Source organism: Nyctibius grandis, chromosome 5 (assembly GCF_013368605.1).
Source record: "Nyctibius grandis isolate bNycGra1 chromosome 5, bNycGra1.pri, whole genome shotgun sequence".
NCBI lineage: Eukaryota > Metazoa > Chordata > Aves > Nyctibiiformes > Nyctibiidae > Nyctibius > Nyctibius grandis.
The window spans coordinates 81,270,376-81,295,601 of NC_090662.1; the positions used below are offsets into that span (position 1 = coordinate 81,270,376).

General features: G+C 41.0%; 1 protein-coding gene across 3 annotated transcripts in view; it reads left to right on the top strand.

Moving 5' to 3' along the window:
- Positions 1–1,283: 1,283 nt before the first annotated feature.
- PHF21B (PHD finger protein 21B) overlaps positions 1,284–25,226 on the top strand; it is a 174,470-nt gene continuing 150,527 nt past the window's right edge. For 2 of the 3 annotated variants that reach the window (XM_068401975.1, XM_068401976.1), the window contains exons 1-3: positions 1,284–1,337; positions 1,952–1,984; positions 2,270–2,335. In XM_068401975.1, the coding sequence (XP_068258076.1) occupies positions 1,284–1,337; positions 1,952–1,984; positions 2,270–2,335 (153 nt within the window). The remainder of the gene's footprint in view (positions 1,338–1,951; positions 1,985–2,269; positions 2,336–25,226) is intronic. The other variant, XM_068401977.1, reaches the window with a different exon arrangement.

A 25,226-nucleotide genomic window follows, 5' to 3' on the forward strand; every position in this document is an offset into this window, starting at 1 on the left:
GCTGCCCCGGCTGGCAGGTAATCCTGTGCCGGCAGGGGCGGGGAAGGGGAGAGGAGCTCCAGAAAGGGGAGAAGGGGAGCAGGGAGCGGGACGGGCAGGGTGGGAGTGCACGGAGAAGATGGCGGGGGGGGGGGGGGAGACACGACATGACTGGAAGAAACTTCTCCCTCCTCAGCCGTTGGCTTCTGTCTCTCGCCAAGGGGACGGTCCCTTCCACCGCCCCAGCGCAGCCACCCGCCTCCGGGCAGCCCCCCGCCTCAGGGCAGCCCCCCGCCCCAGGGCAGCCCCCGACGGACACCCGGCGGGGCGGGAAGGCCGCGCTGCCCCGCCCCGCAGCAGCCCCGGCAGCGGCACCAGCCCTGAGGCGATGGAGCGGGGGGAGAGACTCGACCCCTCCTCCGCCCCGCGCCTCCGCCCTCGCTCCGCCCCTCTCCCCGCGGGCCCTCGCGCCGGGGAGCGCGCGCGCGCGTCGGCACTTTGTTGTTCTCTCGCCTACCGCGGCGGCGGCGGCGGGGGCAGGGCGCATGCGCGGGCCGCGAGCCTTCACTGCCCCCCGCTCCATCCGGGCACCGCCGCATTAGCATCGGCGGCCGAGGCACAACTTTTTCCCCAGGCAAAGTGAAATCCAGGCGCGCACTCCGAGGAAATATAGTCCCTCCCGTTCCCAGCCCTTGCCGTCCCCATTGGCGGGGGCGGCGGGAGGGGGCGGGAGGCGGCGGAACGGCTGCGGGGCGGAGCGGGGGCGGTGGGGGAGGGGGGGGGGCGCGGGGGGCGCGCGGGCGGGGGCGGCGGGGGAGGGGCCCCCCCACTTTGGCGGAAAGTGAGTGATGAGTCTGTGTCCCCAGCAAAGAGGCAAAGAACTTGCTTTGCAGACTGAGTAGTTGTTTCTTTCGATTGTTGTTGTCGCTTTTTTTAAATATTATTGTTACTGCCGTTCCTTTTTCCTTTTTTATTTTTTTTTTAAATTTTCCTGGCCTTTCATTCTTACTCTTTTTTTTTAATTATTTTTTTTTTCCTTTTTTTTTGTTTTTTTTTTTTTTTTTCCGTGGAGGGAGGGGTGGCTGCCTGGCTGGCTGGCGGGTCGGTTGCAAAAAGCGAGAGAGAAAAAAAAAAAAGCCAAAAAAAAAAAAAAAAAGAAAAGAAAGAGAAAAGAAAGGGAAGAGAACAAAAAAAAAAAAAGCAAGCCAAACAAAACCAAACCAAAAACCAAACCAAACAAACAAACAAAAAAAAACTTCATTCGGATCTGAAAGTGGCAGGAAAGTGCCTGGCAAGTTGCAGGGATGGAGCTACACAGCTTGCAAGAGGCGTTAAAAGTGGAAATCCAATGTCATCAGGTAAAAAAAAAAATAAAATAATAAGGAAATAAAAAATGCTTTTCTAGCCCCGGTGCTTTTTAGAGGGAGAGGAGGATCGGAAGGGAGACAGTGTTGCATGCTTATCAAGTAGCCTTTGCTTCTTGTCGCAGGGTCTATCGATCAGGGGAGCGGGGCGGGGGGAGCGGGGCCGGGGCGGCGGGGGAGGCCGGGGCCGCGGCGGGGGCCCCCCCCGGAGCTCCCCCGGCCCCCCGCGGCAATGGCGAGCACTTCGCCAAAGTAGTTTTGCGGCTTGTTTGGCTGAGTTTTTGTGTGAGTGTGTGTGTGGTGTGTGGCGTGGTGTGTGTGTGCTGTGGGGATGCGGAGTTAACGTTGCGGTCGGTGCTTGTGTTGAGTGTGCGTGAGTGTGAGTGAGTGTGTGCGGGTGCGTGTGTGTGTGTGTGTTGGAGAGATTAGGACGAGACTTGAATATTTATGAGCTTTGCTTGAAACTGACTCGCAGTGTTTACTTGCCTCTTTGTTCCTTACCCCCCTCCCTCCCCCGTCCACACACATACATACATTTAAAAAAATCCATTAAACTTGAAACAGTTTCTAATTCCTCCTTTTTTGGGGGTGATTTTTTTTTTTTATAGAAACTAGTTGCACAGATGAAGCAAGATCCACAGGTAAATGCAGATCTTTTTTTTTTCCTCTTCTTCAGTATTTTATCCCTGCTGTAATAAGCGCAGTTGTGCTGGGACAGCAGGATGAGAAACTTTATCAGTAAGAGATCTCATTTTGTAGTCTGCACTGAGCTTTCTTACTAAGGAGGGTGTTTTGTGTGTGCATGCTTTCGTACGGCTTCGGTGGAACGGTTTTGCCTTTGAACAATTTCTAGATCGCAAGTTTATTCGTTACAGGGGTTAGTTTACACTTTGCCTTTAATATGCATCTTATTGCCGTTTTTGCAGAACGGGGATCTTAAGAAACAAATCCATGAAAGGCAATCAAGAATAGCAGCTCTTAATGAGAAACAAGTAAGGAACGGATCGATTCAGTTGTGTTTGGTTTTTCTTCTTGTTTTTACAATGCACTTTCTAAACATCTGAAAAGTGTCTGCGTTAGCTGAAAAATGCCGACAGCAGAGAATATAACGTCCATTTTCCTAAGCGTAAAGTAAGAAAATGCATGTTTTCAAAATGAGGTTGGATTCTTGGATGTCTTGCTGGGGGAAAGAATGATTTTAGTACTAGTAGTAAAAAGATAAGCAGTAGTTAAAACGTAAAAAAAAAAAAATGAGGCGTCCATTTTGAGTTGGTCGACATGTTTTAGGAATATGGAAAATTCTCCCGTCTTGGGCTACTTTGTGCACTTCCGTGTAATGTGCAGAGTAGGAGTTGGGAGGGAGGAGGCTAGAGCCCAGTTCGGAGCCATTTCTGGGTTTGATTACAAAACTGATTTTTATTGATCACTTTATTTCTTTTCTTTTTCTTTTCTTTTCTTTTTTTTTTCCCCCCTCCGCACTTGTCTTTCTCTTCCCTTGGTCTGATCTGACGTGTTAGCTTTTGATTCGAGTTCACTTAGGCACTTTCACTTTTTTACCCCTTCCAAAAATACGAATAAAAACAGATTAACCTGTTTCAGCTGCCGGAGGGAAAAAAAACCAAACAAACCAAACTGGAGGAGGGGAACAAAACAAACCAGAAACCTTCCTCCCTCCCTCCCTCCCCCTCCCTCTCGCCCCTGCCCTTCCCAAACTTTCTCTTCTCTCTTTTTGTGCCCAGTGACCCCCGGGCCCGCTGCTCCGCCCGTGACCCGCTCCCCCCTCTCCCCGGGAGGAAAGTTGCCGGGCGCGGCGGGGGGCGGCGGGCGTTCAGCACCGCGGACAGCGGCCGCGCCGCCGCCGGGCGCGCACTCGGGCCCGCACACCCGCACTCACTCACGCAACTATCCGCACTCCCCGGGCCCCTCTCACCCCACTTTCAGGACTCCCCGTGCAGGAAGGGCAGTTGACAAAGCCACCCCCTCCCCAGGGGTGAACTTTCCTTCTCTGCTCCCCCTGGTCCTCATGCCCCCCCCCCCACCTCCCCGTGGGACCGGCGAGGTGCTGCGCTGAGCCCCCCTCAGCGCGGGCTCGTGCTGAGCTCCCCTCGCCGTCCCTGGGCTGCCGTCCCTGCACTGCCGGCCCCACCGGCGGCGGGAGCCAGCCCGGTTCCTGCGGAATGCAGCGTCCCTTTCAGCACTGGGGCCGGGGACAGCGCCCGCGGGGCGCCGGGCTGCCGGCTCCGCAGCCACCGCCTCCCTCCCGGCGGGGGGACCTCCGGGGAGAGGGGAAGGGGGCACGGGTGCGAGCCCACCTCCCTTTTCCTCTCTTTTTTTTTTTATTTGTTTGTTTGTTTTGCTGGAGTTGCGGTTAAAGTTGAAAAGTGATCCGTGCATATATAACCTGTGCCCATAGGTGATGGTGATTATCGGCCAACCCTTTTCCTCCCAGTTTATTGTAATCAGAATTTGTCAGCACTCTCAGTTTGGTAGTGGAAGCTTCCATTTTGTGAGGAAGGGGAGTTGGTTTCTTCTAACATGGAGAAAAGTCTGCAGAGTTTGAAGGTGGGGGATGGGGCCCCATTCATGCTGAACATTACCATTTTGATTGCTTTGATGCCATTTTTGGAGGGGGGAGGGGACAGAATACCCTACTCAGCAGAGCACAAAGATGTTTAATCACTGTATAGAATCAAATCAGATACTTTCTTTTTTAAAGCAAATCTGACACTACGTGATAGCTAAGGGCTGTTAGTCCTTTTTTTTTCAGTGTAAAACAGCAAGTTGTTGACTCTAATACTACTATACTGAGTAGAAGATTTTTTTTTTAAAAACAAGGTAACAGCCTTTACTGCAACAATGCATCTTTATGTGTTCTTTCTTCAATATGGAAATAGTTTTACTGTTCTAAGTGGGTATTTAGAACATACATTTGATCATTTTCCCCTGTATTGTAGCAACTATTTCAAGGCTGTTTAAATTTTTATGATGATAGTAAATGAGAAGCTATTTATTATGTGTCATGTTGGAATTTAGATAAGGCAGAGAGACACACTTGAAAATACAGTTTGAATGTTCTGATTCAGCTCGGTGAAAAAGGTTTTTGCTAAGCTTGTGCAACATATTTATGTATAATCCAAACTAACTAGTAAACAACCGTCATATATTTATGACTTGCCCTTCTCATAATCTTATAAATAAATCTATAAACTATGAAGTAATTAAACATAAAATACTAAAATTCTGTAAACAGCAAATCTGGCCTAGCAGGAAACCTACTATTTTCAGGCAAAACCCTAGTTTTCTTTTACTGATTTCAACATGCTGTGCAACAAGAGCTTATAAATAAGAGACTCGCTGGTGATGTGGTGTCCTCTTGCTCCAGGCTGCCACCTCTGGAGGTCTAAACTGAAGTCTTTCTTGGGTCACAAGTGAAATGAGTTTGGAGGTCTTAGCCTTTGACCAAGTCACAAAACCATCGTGTAACTTTGCAGACTTGCTATAATTAGTAGTTGCTCCTTAGGTAATGGCTTATAAATGAACTATCCGTCCTTGAGGGCATGAAGAAGGTGCACTGAAGGCTACTGAGACAATAGATAGGCTAATGCTGGAGCAGTTTAGTGGTTTCAAGCTCTCACTTTTGTGGCTATACCAAAACACTGACGTAAACTTAAGTAGGCAGTGTAAGTAGGGAGGTTATTTTTACATATGTGTTTACATTCCTTCCCTCCTTGCCCCCCCGAAGATTTGTTTAGGCACAACTAATTCATAATTCAATAATGTGTACCTTTGATTGTGCATGCATTGAATACAAAAGATGCTAAAATTGCATTTCAATTAAACTGCACATGTGGATGATGAAACAGATAGTAAAATGAGTGAATGATCACATCATCCGCATCTGTTAGAAATATAGCAGGAGTGAGTGTTATCTTTCAGTACCCCTATTCATCAGTTTTCCATTGTAGCCATTGTCATTTGTGGCATTATTTCCTTTTTTTGAAAGTTACAAATAAAGATGAACTGAATGACAAACTCAACTTTTGATGAATGAGGTAAATGTATAAAGTAGACTTTTATGCACAGTTGGATTTTAAGTTGCGACCTAATTAAGGATCCCTGGCCAGTCATCGATGTTTCTTTCCTGTTGGTGGTTTCAAGAAATATGGAATTAAATGTAGTGTTAATATTTTCTTAGTGTTTTCAAATAAGTACTGGAGAGCCATCATTTTCATTACTGAAATGGTGCAGCTTCAATCAATACTTGATTTGGCATCCCACTCAGAAAGACAAAAGTTAGACTTTTCTTAGAAGTGTATCTTTCATTTACTGTAGTTTTGATGAATTGTAATGGCATTTGAGAGTGGGTTACCTCTTCTTTAACAAGATATGATGTGTGAAGACTCCATTAGTTGGTCCAGTGGTTTTACACCTTCAATCTACAGCACATGCAGAGCAGCGGTAACGTTTTTATCTAAATTGTCAAGCAACAAGCATTTATATGTAAATAAAAGAGCTATCATAAGAGCCAGCATTGGCCTTAAGAGCACACCGGAGGTGCTCTGCTGCATGTGTTTCTTGCTTTCTTTATGTCCTTAAAGAGTCATTAAGGGTCTTTTAATTTTAGCAAGTTAGCTCTTATTAATTAATAGATCAAGATAAACAAATAAGCAAACATTTAGCCTCCAGTCAGAAGTTACTTGTTACTGACATAAGTATTAGGTGGTTAAACCAGGTCTTAAAAATTAACAATGGGCATGTGTGGGCTACTATATTTTCAACTGCAATGAACTCTGAATTCAGACAGCCTGTCCTGGAGCACAGTAATAAAAATATGTCTTTCTGAAAGACATTAGGTATATGCCATTCACTTGTGCACTGCCTCAGTTCTTTACCATAATTTACTATCTATGCAGAAAACTAACATTAGTTTCAGGCAGACTCTCCCAGCCTGTGTTATTGCTGGTTTGTATTTTTGGGTAGTATATCTGAAATTAAATCACTGACTGTATTTTGCCTGTGGTGATCACTGGCAAAGCCTGTTTGTGGAAAGCGTTAGACTTCTTGAAATTTAAGTACAGTTCTTATGCAAGTTGTTGGAAACGATATAGCTCAAGATGTGTGGTTTTAGTGATGTTGTATCTTTGTTTTGGGGAAAAGGAGGAAGTGGGTTTTTTTTGGTTTGTCGAAATCCATGCTGTGCTGTGCCTGGAAATGGCAGCATTGTTTACACATGTTAGAGGGGAAATTATTGACATTTGCCAAAGCTCAGTATTTCATATGTCTGGGTACTTTCAAAATTCTTGAAGTAGAAGAAGAGTTAGAAGTTTCAGTGAAAACTGAAGAAAAACCTGAAAGGCATTTCCAAATCAAGTGGAACCTAATGTCAAACTCTGTTCCAAGGTACACACAGCAGTCCGTTTGTCGTGGCAAGAATTGCATCTATGTATGTTCATTCCAGCAGAATTTGGTTTGAAGGACCTTAGTGAGCGCTCACTGAAGTAAAGAGAGACAGGGTGATGGGCTCACAGTTGAAGTGTTAAACTTTTCAATCACTGCGTTTAGTCTTTAAACACAAAGACAATGGGTATTAAATATGGGCTTGACTTTGCAGTTCTTCCTCACATTGAGGTGACTTTGCTGGGAAACCTGAACAACTGCAGAATCAAATGAACTTGCTGGATCAAAGTAAAGATTAGTTCTGGATTGTAATTTAGAAAGCCTCAGTTCCTTTTTTTCCCCCCCCCCCCCCCTAGAATCAGCTAGTAATTTATTGGTTGCTTTGCCATCTGTAGAAAAAGTGACAAAACTAGGGAAGAATTTACCTTTGGCTCCTTGGAGGAGAAACTTGGGAATATAGTTTGCATAATGGCAATCCTAGCATTCTGTCTGTGCTTTCAGTAGTACCACATTGAGATTCCCTGTTTATATTGGGAAAAAAGGGTAATAAAGGACATATTCATAGAGGTGAAACACAATGGGAATATGTATACTTGTGGCTTTCTGCCCTCCATTAGGTTGCCCTTATAAGATTCATGGAGATTGCACATCCGTAATGAAAATGTGTACTGGAGGGGGTTAGAACCACCTTTTGTTTGGTAGCTGCTTGACTGGCACGTGAAATGCTGTTTCATTCCAGCATTTTTCTTTGACCGTACACTTTTCTGTACTTGTGCAGTATATCACTTGGCAGGGCTAAGAGTTGAAAAGTGAACGTTACATTCATTCTAACCATTTTAAAGAGTTCACTTTGATATTTTAGCCACTTAAAACACCTGCTGTCAGAACAGTACAATTGATTTCAATTAACTTTGAATTTCTTCAATAAGATGACTCTTATAATAACTCCAGTAATCCCATGATGCCTCATTAGAGGAGCTGGCTATGATGATTATCCCTGTGATTTAGCAATTTTTTCCTTACAATGCCTTTGTCTATTCAGAAAAAGGAATTATGCCAACAATACCTTTTTATTTCACTTCTGTTTTACACTAACGGTACTTGCTACCTGTTACACATTGTAAAATATCTAATTTGTACTTGCAGCAAACAGGTATTTATTTAGATGTACACGATACTTTGGTAGGGAAACCCTTTCAAAGAAACTTTAGTTCTGTGTAGGAACTCTATGTCTTGGAGTCAGAATTTATTTTAATTTTTTAGTAGATGCTCGGACAGTTAAAAGCGGTGTTTCTGCAGGAGTCTTTGTCTAGAGCTCTGGTTTAATGGAACAAATTCTCCACTGCTTCATGCCATGTGTGCAGCTCATCCAGAACAGTGTATCATGTCAGATGTTTATACCAGTTCACCTTGTTTCAGGATCTCGTTCACGGTCTCATTCTGCTTGTGGAAGAAAAGGGGAATATGTCCCTAAATGTCTCCTTTCCATAGCATGATGCAAGAGAAGGGGTTTTGAATGGTGATTTTAAATCACATTTCCAATGGGATACTGCATCACTCTAAACACTTCTGGTATGTTCAAGTAGAGAAAAATCCCTTTTCATCTCATTCCAAATTTGATTTTCAAGTTGAAAGCATGAAGGCGTATAAAGGCACGTTAGTACAGAGTTACTTTTAACTTTTCCCTCTATGCCTTTATCTTTGTGATCAAAGATAAAATGTGCAGTATTTTTGTACTTGATTATAAAATGATACCTCCCTCTCCCCTCCACCCCCCAAAACAAATTCTGAAGCATCAACACAATTTCTAATCGATAGAGTTAAAGGGTAGAAGTTTGCAAATCAATAAGACAAGGCCGTGGTAAATGGTGTATTTGTGGCCACGATGTCAAAGAGGGCAATTTGTACGCGCAGAGTAGTTGGAGGTAAGGGAAGTATAAAAATGGGCTGCAAGTTTAAGATAAGAACAAAGAAGAACAAAAAAAGAAACGGACTAATTGAAATGCAAATTTGTCTTTCTGCCATTAAAGTAGACAGTTATTTCAACCTAACAGGCTCATATTTGGTCTATCCAATCCTCGTCGTTCGATCACCTTAAACACGCTTCCCTTATATGCATGTATAGAAATGTATGTGTATATATATTTTTTTTTTTTAACTTAAGGTGGTACTACTTTTTCATTTGGAAATGTTCTTCTTAAGCCAAAATGTACTTCCTTAAACATGCTTTCTCCCCACCTCTCTCTCTTTTTTTGAATCAGCTCCTTATTGTTATGTAGTAGCAATTTCCAGAGTGTCATATGAAATTGCTGATGTGGCTTAGTTCTAGCTACAACCTGCAACTGCCAATAGTAAGCATCTATTGAAATCTAATATGTACCACAGAGCTTTTTTGCACGTGTACAGGCAGACCCTTCTGGTTAATATACAGAGACAGTGGAAAAATAGGAGCATGTATTTTCTTTTTTTAACCCATGGAGGAGTTAAATATATGCCGAAGTTTAAACTACAAAAATGACCCTTTTGACTGAATAACAGTAAACGAGAGAACTGGCCCTAAACGTGGCTGCAGTAAAATCAAAACAATAAGTATCTGGGAACTCTGTAGGTATGATGAGTGGTGTTAATTTGAGTTTTTGAGAGGCAATCTTATTTTCAGAGTTGGAGTTTAGTCCTAAGAGCCTGGGCATTGAGGCTGTGGCAAGAACAGTGTGTTCACCTGAAAGTTTGTCTGATTGCTTGCATTTAGTCAAGAGAAGCATACAATTGGTCTTGAAACAGAAGTTAAATCTATGTAGTGTATAGGTAATTTTTTTTTCTTTCCATATTGATTTAACTTGATCATGTTGGTACTTTGTGATGTAGCTTACCTCTTATCCAGAGAGAACGAACGGAATAGCCTCTCTGCACAAACTCAGCTATTGATGACAAATCTTACAAGGTTCCAGAAAGTGAAAATGTATATTACATTTTGATTAAGATGAGTCAAGTGAGAATCGTTGATACTTTTGACATGCAGCAGAGATTAACCTGCATTTTCTGTAATTTTCCATTTTTCTAAAGCTCTTTGAATCAGCTAAGATTGCCTAAAGATTTATTGGTGAACCGAAGCTTTTCTAAGAATGAGAAAGATGAGAGAAGCTTCCATTCTCAGAAATGTACAGACCTGAGCGTCTCTGTGTATAAATGTGCTTGTGTGTGTGTGGTTGGGTGTGAGCATAAGGTCTTTCTCTTTGATATCATTCAGGCAGAAAGCCAATATGCGCATGTAAATGAGCCTGAAAATGTAATTAAAAATATATACATACTGGGGACTGTGATACAGAATTTAATGAGAGATGCAGGTTACAAAGTGACAAGTAACATTTCCTATATGATCACTGATACTAACTCTCATCTGTGATTTATGCATCTCATGTGTTATTAAGTGCCGAACAGATAAATGCTGAAATTATTTCTTTGGATGTAATTTCACCACAATGAGTGAACGCAAAGTACGCCTCACTAATTCTTTTCCCTTCGACCAAAACAAAAGCCAAAATACACCTACCATGAGAATGTTACTACGGAGACTAAAAGTATTTTATATAAGGTCAGATAAAGACCTCTTTGATAACATATCTTTCCTGGCAATAAAATGTGACAAAATAGACTTACTTATGTCATCAATATATTAAGATCAAGGAAATTCTGCAAATCGTTAACATACATCTAGGAACTCTCATACAGATGGAAAAAGATAAAGATTGCCAGGTGAAAGACATAAACAGTCTTGGCCTTTATTTCAGTGTAGATAACAAAGGCTTGCATATAAAACTTACATGAGAGGCATCTCAGAAACTCCAAACTTTAGGCAAAAGGCCAGTTTTCTTTGCCTGAAAATATTTTCTAAAAGTTAGGTTAGAGTGCTGGGTGCAGCAGCTGACATTTCTGCTCTCCAGCTTGGGGAGAAGCTACTTGGAAAAGCTTTATTTTGCATTTAAAAATACAAGTGGAATCCAGATATATTTCTGTCAACAGCTCCGTAGCCCATAAATATATACAACCTAAGCCAGTGCCTTATTTACGTTATTTTATTAACATTCTTTGCTGAGTGGGCTTGAATGGAGCACAATCTCTCATATAGAGGATCTAATTATAAACACAAGGGACAGAACCAAATAAGCAGTCTTTAAAGGGAAAAGAGTCTGGCAGCTTTGTTTAAAGTGTCCTTTAATGAACTTCTTTAGCAGCTTGTATCTTAGCAACACATTTTATTACATACCAGTGCGGGAGAAGCAGTTTGCAGATGGAGTTGCACACAGTAATTTATTTCCCCCCTTTTTTTTTCCTCTCTTTTTTTTTCCTACTTCTCTGTGGTGACTCAACTGGAATGTGCAGAGTAGCTTTTCTAACACTGATAGCTCACTCGAAATCCCTGATTGGTTCATTTGTATCTGTTCTGTTTTGTTAGTTGATGAAAAAGGCATTTAGTATGGTAAATGCATAGTGATTTTGCTTGCTCTTAGAAATTCAGATATGACTGTTTTGAATAGGCATGGATTTAAATTAAAAACAGCCCAAGCTTCTTGTGATGCACTTTTTCCCTTCTGTGTGTTCCACTCAGCGCTCGTCCTCGTTGCACACGCGGATGAGTTTTCAGATTTGTAGGTTATTTACTCTCCACTGTTACATGGGGTTGTTTCAGTCTATCGTCTTTCACTCCTCTAAAACTAATTGGAATATAGCAGTGACATGAACATTCACAATCTTTTTTCTTTCTTCTTAGACAAAACCTGACACTTAAACTGCCAATATATAAAAAAAACCCCGTTGTTTTAAAACCAATTGAAATACTGCACTACTGCCACTCCTAAAAAATGACCTATAGTGCTTATCTTTGTTGAAAGCAATACTTTTTGTTCTCTCCATTACTAATTGCAGACCAAGTTCTGCTTCTAAGTTTTCAGTGAAAAAGTCTGTGAGTAGCTTTTTTTAATAGAGTCTGTTGAGGAATGCGGTACTACTGAAGATGAGTATGAGCAATGGAATCTAGACTTCATTATTTTTTTTTTGCATAAATTGAAGGGAAAAAATGCCTTTTATGAGCAAACTAAATACTATTCAGCTCAATTTACATTTTCTGCTGGTTAGGCAGGTGTAAATCCAGAGATATATTTCCCTGGAGTTCGCTGGAGTTACCCAGAGTTTGCACTGGTCTGATAAAAATCAGAGTCCGGCCAGAGGGAGAAAAGCAGGTGAGAAGAGGAGAGGGCGGATGAAGGCAGTCCAGAGTGTTAGGACAACTCACAGAAGATGGAGATTGTTGGCTAGAGATACTTCTCTTGGGGATGGTTTCATTAAACTTCTGTTAAGAGCTAATATGTTAGGGGTTGATATTAAAAACGCAAAACCTATCCGTTTCATAAAGTCCATTGATATTTGCAAGTAGACAGAGATGGTTTTTGAAAGAGATTGAATTGTTTCTTTGCTTAACATGAGTAAACTGTAAATATATTTCCATTAACCAGCAAACTGTTACATTTCTTGAGTCCTTAGTTCAAAACATGTCTCTTTTCACTCCAAAATATGGATGGATGGATGGATGAATTTTACTCCAGTTTTCTGTTTTCAGTATGTCAGGTGACACTCTGCCTGTTGTCTCCTTTGGATCTGCAGTATCTCAGCCTTAGTAGGAGCACAAAAGAAGTCCTTTGAACTTTAAAAACAGAAAGTATACCACAAATGGAGGACTAAAAGATCCAGTCCCACCTACCTTTAAAACAATGTGATATTAGACCCAAAACAAAAGGATGTTCTCTGAAGCCAAAAGCGATTAAATTGCCATGTGATTAACTTACTTTTTTCTTTCGCAATTCAGGCCACTGTTTATTAACTTAAATTGGATTGAAAAAACTCTAAGCTGGGGGAATGCATCAGAATCTTGCACAACCACCAGGATTAATGATGACAGCCTGAACTGTCGAACAAGCTAAATCATGAAATTCACAATATTGTTAGACAAAGGGTTATATGTTTTTCTGCAGCTGTATTGGCCATAACAGAAGGGAGTGGCAGTTTCTGGTACAATTCTTGTCCTATCATGAGAAATAGTATTTACGCCATGCACAACATTTGAAGACCATGTCTCAGGGTCATTTTTTTAATGTGATAGTGCTTGGAATATTTAAGCGAGGTGTAAAAGCAAGAGTCTTAACATATTTAGAAATTTCCTTTGCAAATGTTGCGGCAACAGAGAACAAAATGAAGAACTTAATTATTTTCTGAAACATTTAGGGAGCAATTAGGAACCTGTGTATCAGGTTGGCCAAAACAAATCAAACAGCTCCAGTTGTTCGTTTTTCCTTCAATAAAGAAAGACAATATTGTTTTTTCCAGAAGCACGAACATTTCCAGAAACTTCTTTAACCCTCTGAGTGCTAGCACTGCACCTCATTACGGAAGTACTTCTACTAGGGGGAAAGTTAAAGGAACTTCCATCCCCAGATGAAGCAAAGACTCATTTATAAACAATGAGAGCAGGAACAATAGAAAGCTGAGTGCATTCTGCATGAATAATATAACTGAGGGTTGTGAAAAGCCTATGATTTTCATATGCCAAACTCAGTGTGGGAGTGCAGCTTTCAGCTGATTTTTTTGACATTGGAGTTTCATCCCTTCCCCCCGCCGCAACGTGTATGTGTAAACATACACACACAGAGGACTAGCACTGATGATTAAAGAGGGAAGTTATCAGCAGCTCCTGTGCAGTGATGCTGAGACTTGTGTGTAAATTCATAAAAATGATGGAACTTAGGTTGAAATCTGGGCCAACACTTAGCCTTAATATATGCCTTAGGTAGGTGGAGGAAAGGCCAAAGACCTGTTTTAAGAATAGAGTTTGAGCGTCAGTCTGTATTCTTGGCTGTGAGTCTGATTTTGCTTCCATTTGTGAGTTTTTAAGTCAGAGAGCTTATGAGGCCTTCAGTATGAACCCATATTTCTGCCACCTTTAGATGTATCATTTTCATTTGTGAGACTAAATCTGTACTTAAGCTCTGGATTTCAGGCCTCTTGATTGAAAAATTTTGGCTATAGTTGGTTATTTTCTCTTTTTTTCCTCTTGCATTTTCTTAATTGAAGTCATTCTCCTAAAGGTGCTGAACTGTAAGCTCTTTGGATCTGGGTCTGTGTTTGTCCTGTGTGCATTTAGTGCTTGGCTTAATGAGATTCTATTCCAGGACCCCCAGACCATAAGGTAGTGCAAACAGCGAGTAATAAATTGAAGGCAATAGTAGCTGATGTTTTGCCATACACAGTGGCAGAATAAGCTTTCCCCAAAACTCATCGTTGAATGTCGTTGCCAAACATGTTACAAATATAGAGCAAGCAAGCTGGAATTTTCCTGACTTAGGCTGGCTGAGGTGGTCCATTCCATCCACTGTTACGGCTTTGCTATCCTATAAAGATGTCCGTAGTTTTATAGACAATAATATATATAGTTATTTTCTTAAAGTTGAGTTGTTGGGTTTTTTTGTCAGTCCAGTCCCTGGTTGCTCTTTGAAATTGCCACCTATTAAACTGAGTCCTGTCAAATGGTAATGATGGATTTTGTAAGATGATCCGATGTCCTGAAAGCTGGACTGAAAACCACTAATGTATTTCCTGAAGATCTTTCTAGTGTATGGCACCTTCTAGTTCTACTAGTGTTAGCTGGACACAGTGGTGAGCAAAAGCTTTGTCCAGAATTACAGTTTCTGGTACTCTTCCATATTGCTTCACCATTTGAAAAAAAAAAAAAAATAAAAGAAGGAAAAGGTATGACATCAGTCAGATTAAAGTTTTGTAGTTTTGTTGGGTTCAGTTGAGCTGTGACTGTTAATACTTCCTGAGCATCTGGGCCAGGTGGACATAACTTCCCCCACCATCCCCAAACTACTCTTTATAAAAAAAAAATAAAATCCTAAATTGGCTAACCACTGATATAATGTTTGACTTGATCCCTAAGATTCTTGCTCTTTCATTAAGCTAGTTTCAACTGAAGCTACTGTTAGTTTGTCGGTGGTATTTCTCTAAAGACTGTGGCTGAACATTCAGATTTTGGTGTCACTTGCAGTTATTTCTTTAAAAAATAGCTTTAAAAATGTTCTTCCAGAACAAAGTCCAAATAATAACTAGCTGAAAAGTACTACATATTTACTTAATGATTCACTATTGCTTGTGAAAGATCTTTTGATCATTAGATACTTATGTATTCATCAGCTGGGCTGTTGCAACCTATCATGTAGATACATAAAGTTTTTAAAATCATAGTTCTCACCAGATTGGACACATACATGACCTGAGGTTTATTAAAATGTAGATTCTTCACGCTCAGAGCTCTTATAGTCTATTGGGTTGTGATAAACTGAAGGAATTTTACCTTCCCAGGTTAAAGATCCATTAGGTAGGAACAATTCCTCCAAACTCATTGCATTATTTTCAGCTTAGAAAGGCTTGAAATTAGCATTAATGGAGTACTGGACTTCTATGGGAATTTGGTTTGATATGCTGAATGTGCAATGGATCAGTCTTAAGAATTATTTGTTTGCTTTACAAGCCTATCCAACATTATTCTGAGAGAACTGTCTGCTGTCTAGACTAAGAGCATCCAAAATGTTTTTTTAGTGGAAATGGCTTAGAAGGAGAAGTAGACACAGAGATTTATGTTTCAAGGGCCAGATTCTGCCAAACTCAAGGGCTTTGCTATAAGCACCCTTCATATTTTAAGAAGAAAAAAATCTCCTCCACCTGACAGAAGAGGTTTCCAGACTGTACAGAGATCAAAACACCCAAAGAGCATGAGAAACAGGAGTAAGAGATGGTATCTAGAACAAAGGGAGTAAAATTTAAGTTTATGGGTTCTTTGTTGAATTCAACAGGGAGGCCCCAGTATTGGGATGAGAAATCAAGAGGGATAGGTAAAAGTTTGAGATGGGAAGATGATTGTCTTTCCCAGTTCCCAGCAAAGGGGAGGCTGAGGAGCTTCTGTGGAGGAACTGCTAGCGGGCAGGTTGTGACTGTATGCATACCCATAGCTGGCATAGGTGTGAGCAGTTTCCTCTTCCCACATTTCCTCCTTTCCCAGAAGAAGCAGAAGCTAACATTTTAAGACTACTTAGCTAATGATGATAGGCAGACATTCTGTTCTGCAAGTTTGATGCTAGATGGGGAGTTAAGATAAATATTGATACATCCATGCACATGTTTCAGTCTTCCTCTGTTTATTTGCATGAAGTTGATCCATTCTTGCATGGAACAAACTTTTGCTGAATGTGTACCCAGGAAATGTGCGGGGAGATGAGTTTTAATGTGTCTCAAGTCAGTAGTGGTTGGAATTGTCAAAATGCTGTGCATTTTTGTTTCGTAAGGCTAATATACTCCATCTTTTTTTAATTACCAGCTCTAACTGGAGGTGTGATTTATTTTCTCTACTCGAGTGTCATTACTAGCCTTTCTATATTCAGATGTCCATGTTAAAATGTTTGAATAACCCTCTAGTTAGAGTTATGATGTCTCTGCTCAGTGTAGTAATTTCAAGCTAAATCATTTCATTTGAACTTATTCTTAACTCGCAGAATGGATGCATCAGTTTTCTTCCCTTACCTGTGTACTGAGAGGTAATATAAAGCTGATCTAGCAAAATGCATGAGGGACCCCCTCTTTCTTTTTGTTTAAATCAGTAAACCTACCTCACCTTGTGTTGAGCAAGTAAAAAAATACATCAGCATTGTCTGAAAGATGTCAACACCTGATGCTATCGCTTGCCATGATTAAGATTGTCTGTTTCTAATGTGGATGTTTACAATGCTCCCTGAGCAGTGCGAGTAATCGTACAGTGAAAACTGAACTTTCGCTAGTCACTGGTAGTTGTATTGGCTCCAAGCTGGCTTCTTATCTTTCCTGCATGGCCTTGGCTCCTTCACCTTGAAGGATTTTTAGGTTGAAACACAAAAACATACTTTCTTGTGACAAGATACCCTTTTCTTTAGTCTCTTGGAGTTTGTAGGAATATGGTGGCTGTGCCCACATCAGCGAGTAGTGCAGTGCAATGGAAGGAGATCTGGAGAGCAGAACAGTTGATGCTGAGGCCCTGTTGGTTCTGAGAACACTGTACACATCCTGAGGGTTCAGGCTAGCCCTAATCTGGTCCCAGGAACTGAGTGTCTGTTACTGCATGGAACATGTTAAGTGTGCTCCAGAAGTGTACTTTTCTATTGAGTTTAATCTGAAAGGAATCCACTCAGTCTACTCCAAGATGACTTTGTAATGTGAACCAAAGTAAAAGATCTGCTTTGAGCAGATCACTGGGTGATCTGCTTCAGAAGTGAGCTCTTGATTTGGAAGAGGTAATTAATGTGGATTTACCCAATTAATGTGGATTTACCCAGTATGTATTCCTTGCTGATGGGTTCTTGTGACACTTAACACAGCACTAAACTCCAGCCCTTCTGTCTTTATAATGATATCACAGGCCATGAACAGAGAAGAGGGAGGAAGACAGTTGACCTCCTCATGAGCATGGGTGTATCAACTGTATTCCTCTGTATTCTGCATGCTGGAGGGAAAGCAAATGAAGAACCAACTCCTATTGTCTTTTCCCACACTATTTTGAGGGGTAGAAATGTTTTACATCCCTGAGCTCTGGGCCATTTCAGGTCTAATGGAATTCTGGAATCCTACTTAAAAGCTTTTATTCTTTTATTTCAGATGTAAGACTGTCCTGGTTTCGTGGGATAAAATTTATAGGATCAAGTTTCTGTTAGATTTTGTTTCAGTTTGCGGCCAGCCATGGTGAACAAGGCCACTAACAGTTAAATCCAGGGCAGTTGACCCAGGCTGGCCCACAGGTGTATTCTATATCATTAATGTCAGGTTCACTATAAATGGGAAAGTTTGCTGGGGAGGGGTGGGGTTATTTTTGTTTGGTCTTCTTCTCTCCCCCCCCCCCCCCCCCCCCCCCCCTTTTTTTTTTTTTTCCTCCTTCTCAATGATTGCTGTCCCTGGGATGACTTGCCAGCACTCTGTAGCTAAGTATAATTTTGTGTGTTTTGTATTACCATTGATATTGGTTTCTTTATTTTATTAAATCTGTTTAAATTTCAGCCCATGAGTCTCCCTCCTTTTCCCAATTCCCCTTCTTGGTCGGGGAAGGGACATCGGGTGAGAGAACAGCTGCTTCTTGTTTAGCCCTGGGTGTGGGCTAAACGAAGACAAAGACCTATACCTCCCTATGGCCAGGAGCAGTGTCCCTCAAGGAGAAAGTCTTTTCCATGGTATTTCAGTATTTTGGATTGCAGTCTGCAATCAATTTATCTATGTTAACAGAACTTAGTGTCTGTCGATTTTGTTACCTTACTTGGATTAGAGGGACACTTTGGAGCTCCTTATATTTCTTCAAGAAAATGCCACCAATTCACTTTTTCAGTAGGCATTATCATGTCTCTTTTCAGATTCCTACTGTTTGTAGCATTATCCAGTACATGAGACCCAGAAAAATCAATGTGATTCATAAACACAGTTGTAACTTATTTGGCTTAGTTTACTCTTAACATTTTGCTCACTATGGAAAAGTAAGCAAACATAATTGGAAGAAAGCGTACTAGTGCCATTCTTTAATGTTAAATAATATTGACTCTTATAGAACAAGGGAACAAATGAGTAGTCTTCCAGTATTCCTTTTTTTTTAAAAAAAAAAAAGTAGCATTATTTCACCCAAAACTTTAGCACTGGAGACCATCAGTGGTACTAGGAGCTGTGTAAGCTGCCTGATAGGGGATCAAAATGCCAGTGGTGCTTCCTTTTACCACCCTGGGGACTGTGGAGGTTGGGTTAGGTCTCACACTGACCTAATGGTATGAGGGTTGTGCCATAATGTAACTGACCACTCTTTTTTTTCTCAGCAGGTGCTCAGATACCACACGTATAGCTGACCTTATACAGTTCTTGCCTGACATACAGTCATGATTTCATGCTGTCAGGATGTTTTTCAATGGCATGACACTCCTTCTCCACAGTTATGAGTCTGCATAGAAACACATGACTACATCACACAACTAAAGGGAGAACTGTGTGTGCTAAGGCATTAGTGTATAGCGGTGTGCTTGATGTGTAACAAACGTTTCTTTAAAACTTGTGAGATACATGGTGTGTAAAGGTAAATTATACAGTGGTCCTCTTACTGCAACTACAATAGAAATGAAGGTTGGGTCTTCTGTTAGCATCAAAGAAGTGACAAGAACGACGTTCTGGAACAACTTTCCAATAGAGAAAGTAGAAGCAAACAATCAGTTCCTTAATATCCAGGGGAATCTGTGACATGCAACAGCATTGAGGAGCCTTGGCTGACTGCAGGGGAAGAAAACACATAGCAGCCACTTGTTTGTGAATCATAATGTTTGCAACTATTTCTGCAGGATACAGAAAAAAATGTTGAGGGATGAAAGGCTAACTCAACATGTTAGCCAATCTCTATTTACCGCATATGAGGAGTCAGTTCCAGCTGTCATAAATTTCTTGATGTGCAGATGCTTTTGTCATATTAAGAAACTGATTTCAAAATTATTTTCTGTTCTGGTTCTTACAGCATCAATCATAGGAGTATCTCTTATAATAACTTGAATACAGAGTTCTTTTCAAAACGGAGGTTGCTGACTTAGTTTGAAGGACAGAGCTGGTATTCTCACAGTAAGTCGGAATGTTTCTGGCACTTCATTTTTCATTGTGATTTTGGTAACTGGAAGAGCTGTGAAACATTTTTGCACAGTGCAGCATTGCACTCAGATATCAGGTGGTAAAGAGAGGGCTTCCTATACAGTCAGAGATGGAGGTGACAGTTTAAGTTCTGACACTGGTATTTCTTTTTTGCTGCCAGGAAGCACCAGAAGATGGCATGGTTTGTACAGATGCATGCTTGAAAGTGAATGAGTGAGCTTGTGAAACTACTATTAATAATCTTGGGTAGGGTGTTAAACACTGTCATAAAGAAAAGCAGCGACATGCAGTATTTTAATCCTTATTTCTTCTTTCTGCCAGTAAGGGACAGCAGTGAAGTCCAGCCTATCCACCTATACTTTTCTGAGTTTGGATGGCACAGAAAAGGGGAGGGAGAAGTGAAAAGAATGCAAGTGTGATGTAATCTTGGTGCAACATACACAGAAATGTCAGCCTGACAAAAAACGATATTGATGGTAACTGGAAGAGATGGCACCTTCTCTCAAGAATTTTGATGGAAAACTTTCTGTACCTCCTCTGTATCAGTCATTTCAACCCTGAAAGGCACAGACTTACACCTCTTGCTTTCCCCTTCTCTCCCCTCAGTTCCCAGAAAAAATGCTGTGAGGAGCACAGGGTATTAAGATACTATTTTGCCATCTTAACTGAAGTGCCACCGTCTGCTAGCTTTGGAGATTCAGGGTGTAAAAGTATTTGTTTCATCTTAGCCAATCCTAAGGTTAGAAAAAGTAGGAACGTATTTTAAAAAGCTTTGTTTGTGGGATTCTGCAGTATTAGCAGGCTCTGCATGACCTCACGACATTTTCACTGGAGGAGAGGAGGAGGCTTCCACACCTCATGCTGCTCCTTTCCACGCACAGGGGTCCCGGCTGCCATCCAGGAGGAGAATTGGTAGAGCTTTGGCTCTTTGAGTCACTCTAGCCTGAACAATGCACATTATGATCCCCTTTTTACAAATAGGGACAGAAGTGTGTTTGTTTTCTCTCATGGGAGGAAGAGAAGAACAGGAGAGGATCTGTGTATGATGTGGAGGGACAAGATGCTGTTAATTTCACTTTAATAAACTGAGCCATCAGATAAACACTTAGGTTATTTTTTTTGTGTTTGAAAAGCTCAAATAGGGAGGCTACTAAGAGGCAATAATGCATGTGGGCGCACTTGAAAATAAATTTTTCTTTTGAATAGATATAGGAAGAAAAGGGCTGCCTGTAGTTTACTGGACCCAAAGTTTGCTTTCACACAGCTGAAAATGGCGAAGGTTTTTACCAGTTTAATGAAAGGGTACTTCAGTGCAGCAGTTTGAGATTATGAACTAATTGGTTAATATTTCTCTAGCCTTCTGAAAGTGTGAAGAACTATGAAAATTTAAAGAATTATACAAATTCTTAGTTAAAAATTAATTAGTAAAGATATGACTTTAGACAGGAGGAGAACCAGTTAAAGCTATCTCCCCTACCATAATTGTTTCAGTGTGTGACATGCTGTGGCTGATAACCACTGCATTGTAAAATTCATAGAAGAACTGTGTGGTTAAGGTTGGTAGTACCTAGTTGCTTTGTTTTTTTTGGTTTTTTTTTTTTTCTTTATCATTGGCTATCCAGACATTGGTACTTTCTTTTTAGGGGCAGGTTGAGTTTAACTCTGCACCTTGGTCTTTTATGAATTTTTGAGGTGGAGAGCTTGATAAAGAGTTTTATTTTGATGTACACCAGGAGTAGCTCTGCAGAAGTTGGAGTGCTGTAATGTTGAAACTGCTTTTAGACTGACCACAATACTTACAAGGGTACTTGAAATTTGCTCTTTGCCATCCTATAGGCTTGTTTTTGCAAATGGGACATTGGAACGTACAGGGACATCTGAGGGATGGGTCATATTTTCTGCTGGTTCAAAAATTTCTGAAATCAGTACATTTACACTAGTGGAGAACTTGGCTCAGTATGAGTAAAGCTAGGATACAGAACTATCAGATAAGTGGACTCAGTTCACTTCATCTCTCCTCAGGTGCTGTCTTCCATTTTCTGTGGTAACTACTGTATTCTGATGCAGAGATACACATAAGCACATTGAGTTGCAAAGCTGTATAGTTTGGATTTTTACGCTAAAGCCAGGTGTGTGTTTATTTCACAAAGAATCTGTGTATATGTGGAAGTGTAAAGAGGGAGTGATTGTTTTACTTCGTTGACCACAGCCTTCAGGCACTGGATAATTATTTCAAACTTCTTTAGAGTAACTCGTCTTAACTGGGATCTCAGACTATCTGTTAAGGATGCTGGAACTCCCTGGTGGTTGGCAAGTTAGAAAAGCTGCCCCTATATTTTCACAGTCTGAAAGAGCTGAAGGAAGTTTTGCATCAGACTCTCTTTTTTTTTCCTTTTTTCTTATTTTTTTTTTTTTTCCTGGTTTGTCGGACTAGTTAGTAGTTAGAAGTAAACATTGTGTTGGATCATTCTGGAATTTTATATCTGTGCAGTATCAAGTGAATCACTTTGCAGGTGGGATGCTTCCAAGTATAAAGAGTCTATAGATGTTGTAACAAAATGTGATTTCCAAACAGAAACTACACTAACCTCAGTGGGGGGAGGAAACGCTGTGCATGTATAAAGCTAACATTACAGGATTAAAGTCAGAAGCTTGTAAGGAATACAGGGAGTTGGGTTTTAAATGCAGGTCTGTCTTTGTTCTTGCATTGCCTCTCCAGTATGCTCTTTGGTGTATTCCTTATGACGTAAGGAGTAGTACAGCTGAGTGCAGCTCTGCTCTGAGAAGTGTCAGTGTGTACAGCTAGACTTTTTTTGCTCAACAGATCTGCTTTTTGCTGTGTAGATTAATGATGCAGCATTGGATTTTAAAAAGCTCTTGACAATGGCCTATACTATCTCTTGCTGAAGTCAACAGGAGTTTTACTATTGACTTCAGCTGAAGCAGACTAAGTACTTCTACAGTGAGAGCTTTTGTTGAAACCTGTCTGTAACTACAATCCCATGTTTATGTTGTTCCAGAAGTGACTGATCACAGCAGCACCTCTGATCCCTGCCCCCAAGCCCTTAACCAGTGAAGTCGCTGTCTCCAGTGTCAGCCTTAGTCCAGCAGCCCCTGAGGTTTTCTGACTGGGAAGGGACAATAGCACTGATGCTCATTAAACTTCACTAAATTTGTAGGAACTGCCCAAGGAACATCTTCAGAAGTTACTTTTTTCCCCAATTACCTTTAACATGTTCTTCTTTCCTCTCCAGATTTAGTCGGTGTTGCTGTCACCAACAGCAATAGTAGAGACTGGGCCAGATCCAAAGCCATTTAAAAGTCAATTGAAAGGTCCCTGTCATACAGGCTGGATTCAGTTCCACTTCTTTAGCAGTCAGACTAGTTCTCACTGCCTTCAGTGGGCTACAGATCAGTCTTGCTGTCCTTGACAGCTGAGACAATATGGGTTTAAAATGGGGAAAATGTATTTACATTCACTTTTGGAAATCCCCAAAAATCTGAAAGGGTTTGGTTCAGATAAAGAAACCCGCCAATGCTAAAGCCAGAGGTCAAGCAGTGACCTGGAAAGTCTCAGATGAGAATGAAACACTGGTGCTGCAAAGCAAAGGAAAGTGAAGAGAGGTTTCATCTGATTGGGAACCTGGAGTCAGAATTAGTTCTGCAAACAGATGTTTCCAAGGCCAAGTTATGCACGTGTGGAAATGGAATTATAATAGGTGTTGTTTTGCTTCTTTAACAGACACTGCAGGAAGCTTTCTGTAATACTGCTGACCTTCAAAACACTCGAGAAACATGGCTCAGTTGAGTCAGGCTACAAAAATGATGTGAGTCTCAACTTGCTGTGAATGCATAGCTGTGGTTATTTAGGCATAATGGTCTTATGGCATTTTTGATCTCTTAAATGTATTGTTCTGTGAGCATAAAAGCTTTGGAAACTAGGTTTTGATGGTTTTGTGCCTTATCTTGGTGCTTAAGGAAGAGGCAAACTCTGATTCAAGGTTTTGCAGGGACAGGGACACACAAAGGTGTTCTCAAATATTAATTCTCTAGTGCCTGTTGAGGGGTGGTCTATGGTGCCAGTTAGGCCAAATACTGAACCTCATGTTTTTGTGAAGCTTGCTGGTAACTTAGTATCCTCAGGATGTCTACTCTTCTGTCCAGTTTTGTTGAAATTGCACAATAGGTTCAAAGTAACACACAAAGGTATTGTGGTTTTGTAAGTGTCACTTCCTTAGAAAATGAGCTTTAAAATGGTTTTATGATAATATCTTTGATACAAATGGGTTTTTTTTTAAGCTCAGTCATATCTAAGAGTTTCATCTTCCATCCGGTGGGAGTGGTGGATGCTTCGAGCTGAAAAGGGGCCCTTGCTGTAAGTAGCTCGGTGTTATTTTCTACTTAAGTCATAAGAATAATCTTTGCACCCTTTTCAGCACTAGTGAACAACATTTCTACTTTCCCATTTCTTTCAGTAGGCAGCAGTGCCATTTAGCTGTCCCCAGGAAGGGCTGAGTATCTTGTAAGATGAGGCTTTGGCCAGGACACTTTGACCATGTCCCTGCTCCCTCTAATGGGAGTAGAGCTTGGCTTTTGTTCTGTCTATGCTGTTACCACCAGATTGTGTGGCTAAAACTGTATTTTGCATTTTGAATTGGAATTTGCACAGGGCGGTAAAATTTTAAAATCAACAGCTTTGTAATTTCCCCTCTGGGGTCTAGGTAACAGCTATGAGGGTAAGAGCATCTATAGGAAACCCCTGATATTGACTGGGATAAGCACCCTGCTTTACTCCCCTGCAGAGCTCCTGGATGGCTTTGCTTCTTAGAAGAGGCCACTCTAAGAACCTCATGAATGAAGCAAAAGTTTTCTGGAACCTGTAGGACTTTGGTTTGGTGTTATTATTAGGTGCAGAGTGATATGCCAGCCAAAGTTAAGGCACAGTTTTAACGTGCTGCAGATATAGGTCTAAGAGAGTGTTTGTTCTTCAGAGAGTTTACTATCTTCATCCTCCATCTAGCAACTAACTCTGAGTAAGGGCAGCAGAGCAGTTGACCACTTTGTAGGTAGGTAAAAACTTAATTTAATTGTGACAGTGACAAGGAAAGGAAGGAACAAGAAGGTATAGAAAGGCCCCAGATTTGGCATGACTTGGAAAGAATATTCTAGTGGCTGGCTTGTTGGCTCAGGTCTTTGGAGACGTAAGATCAGTTCCTTGTTTTGGTGGTTTCTTCCTGTATGTAATTTAGCCGGTCCCTTAAGGCACCTGAGGCTCCTTTCCCATTTTTAAAATGGAAGCAGCAGATGTCTTGTTTCAAATAATCACTGTAGTATACTTTCAGAATAAATACCTTCAAGTATCAGAATGCTCAGTAGTCCAATTGCCGTGTATATACATTTATACATATAAATTTTATAACTGTGATTTTGCTATGGTCGTATAAATATCTGAATTCAAAGATGTACAACACAGAAATCCCAGAGAACCTGAGAATGTTCTCTTTTTAAAATACAAAACAAAGCTCCTCTTCCCTTCAGAAGGTACAACCACACTGCTGTTCATTGGTTTGTTTCTGTTGACAGTCTTGAAACAAGATTTGAGGAGAGGTCTGAAAACCTGGTGGACTAATTCAGGTCAATATCTTGTCAAGAGCTCTTTGTATACTCATGCATCAGGCAAGGGCCAAATGAAGCTAGGAGAAATGTTTTTATCATGTCGCAGACTCATTTGTTCTAGAAGCCCAAAAAGGAGCC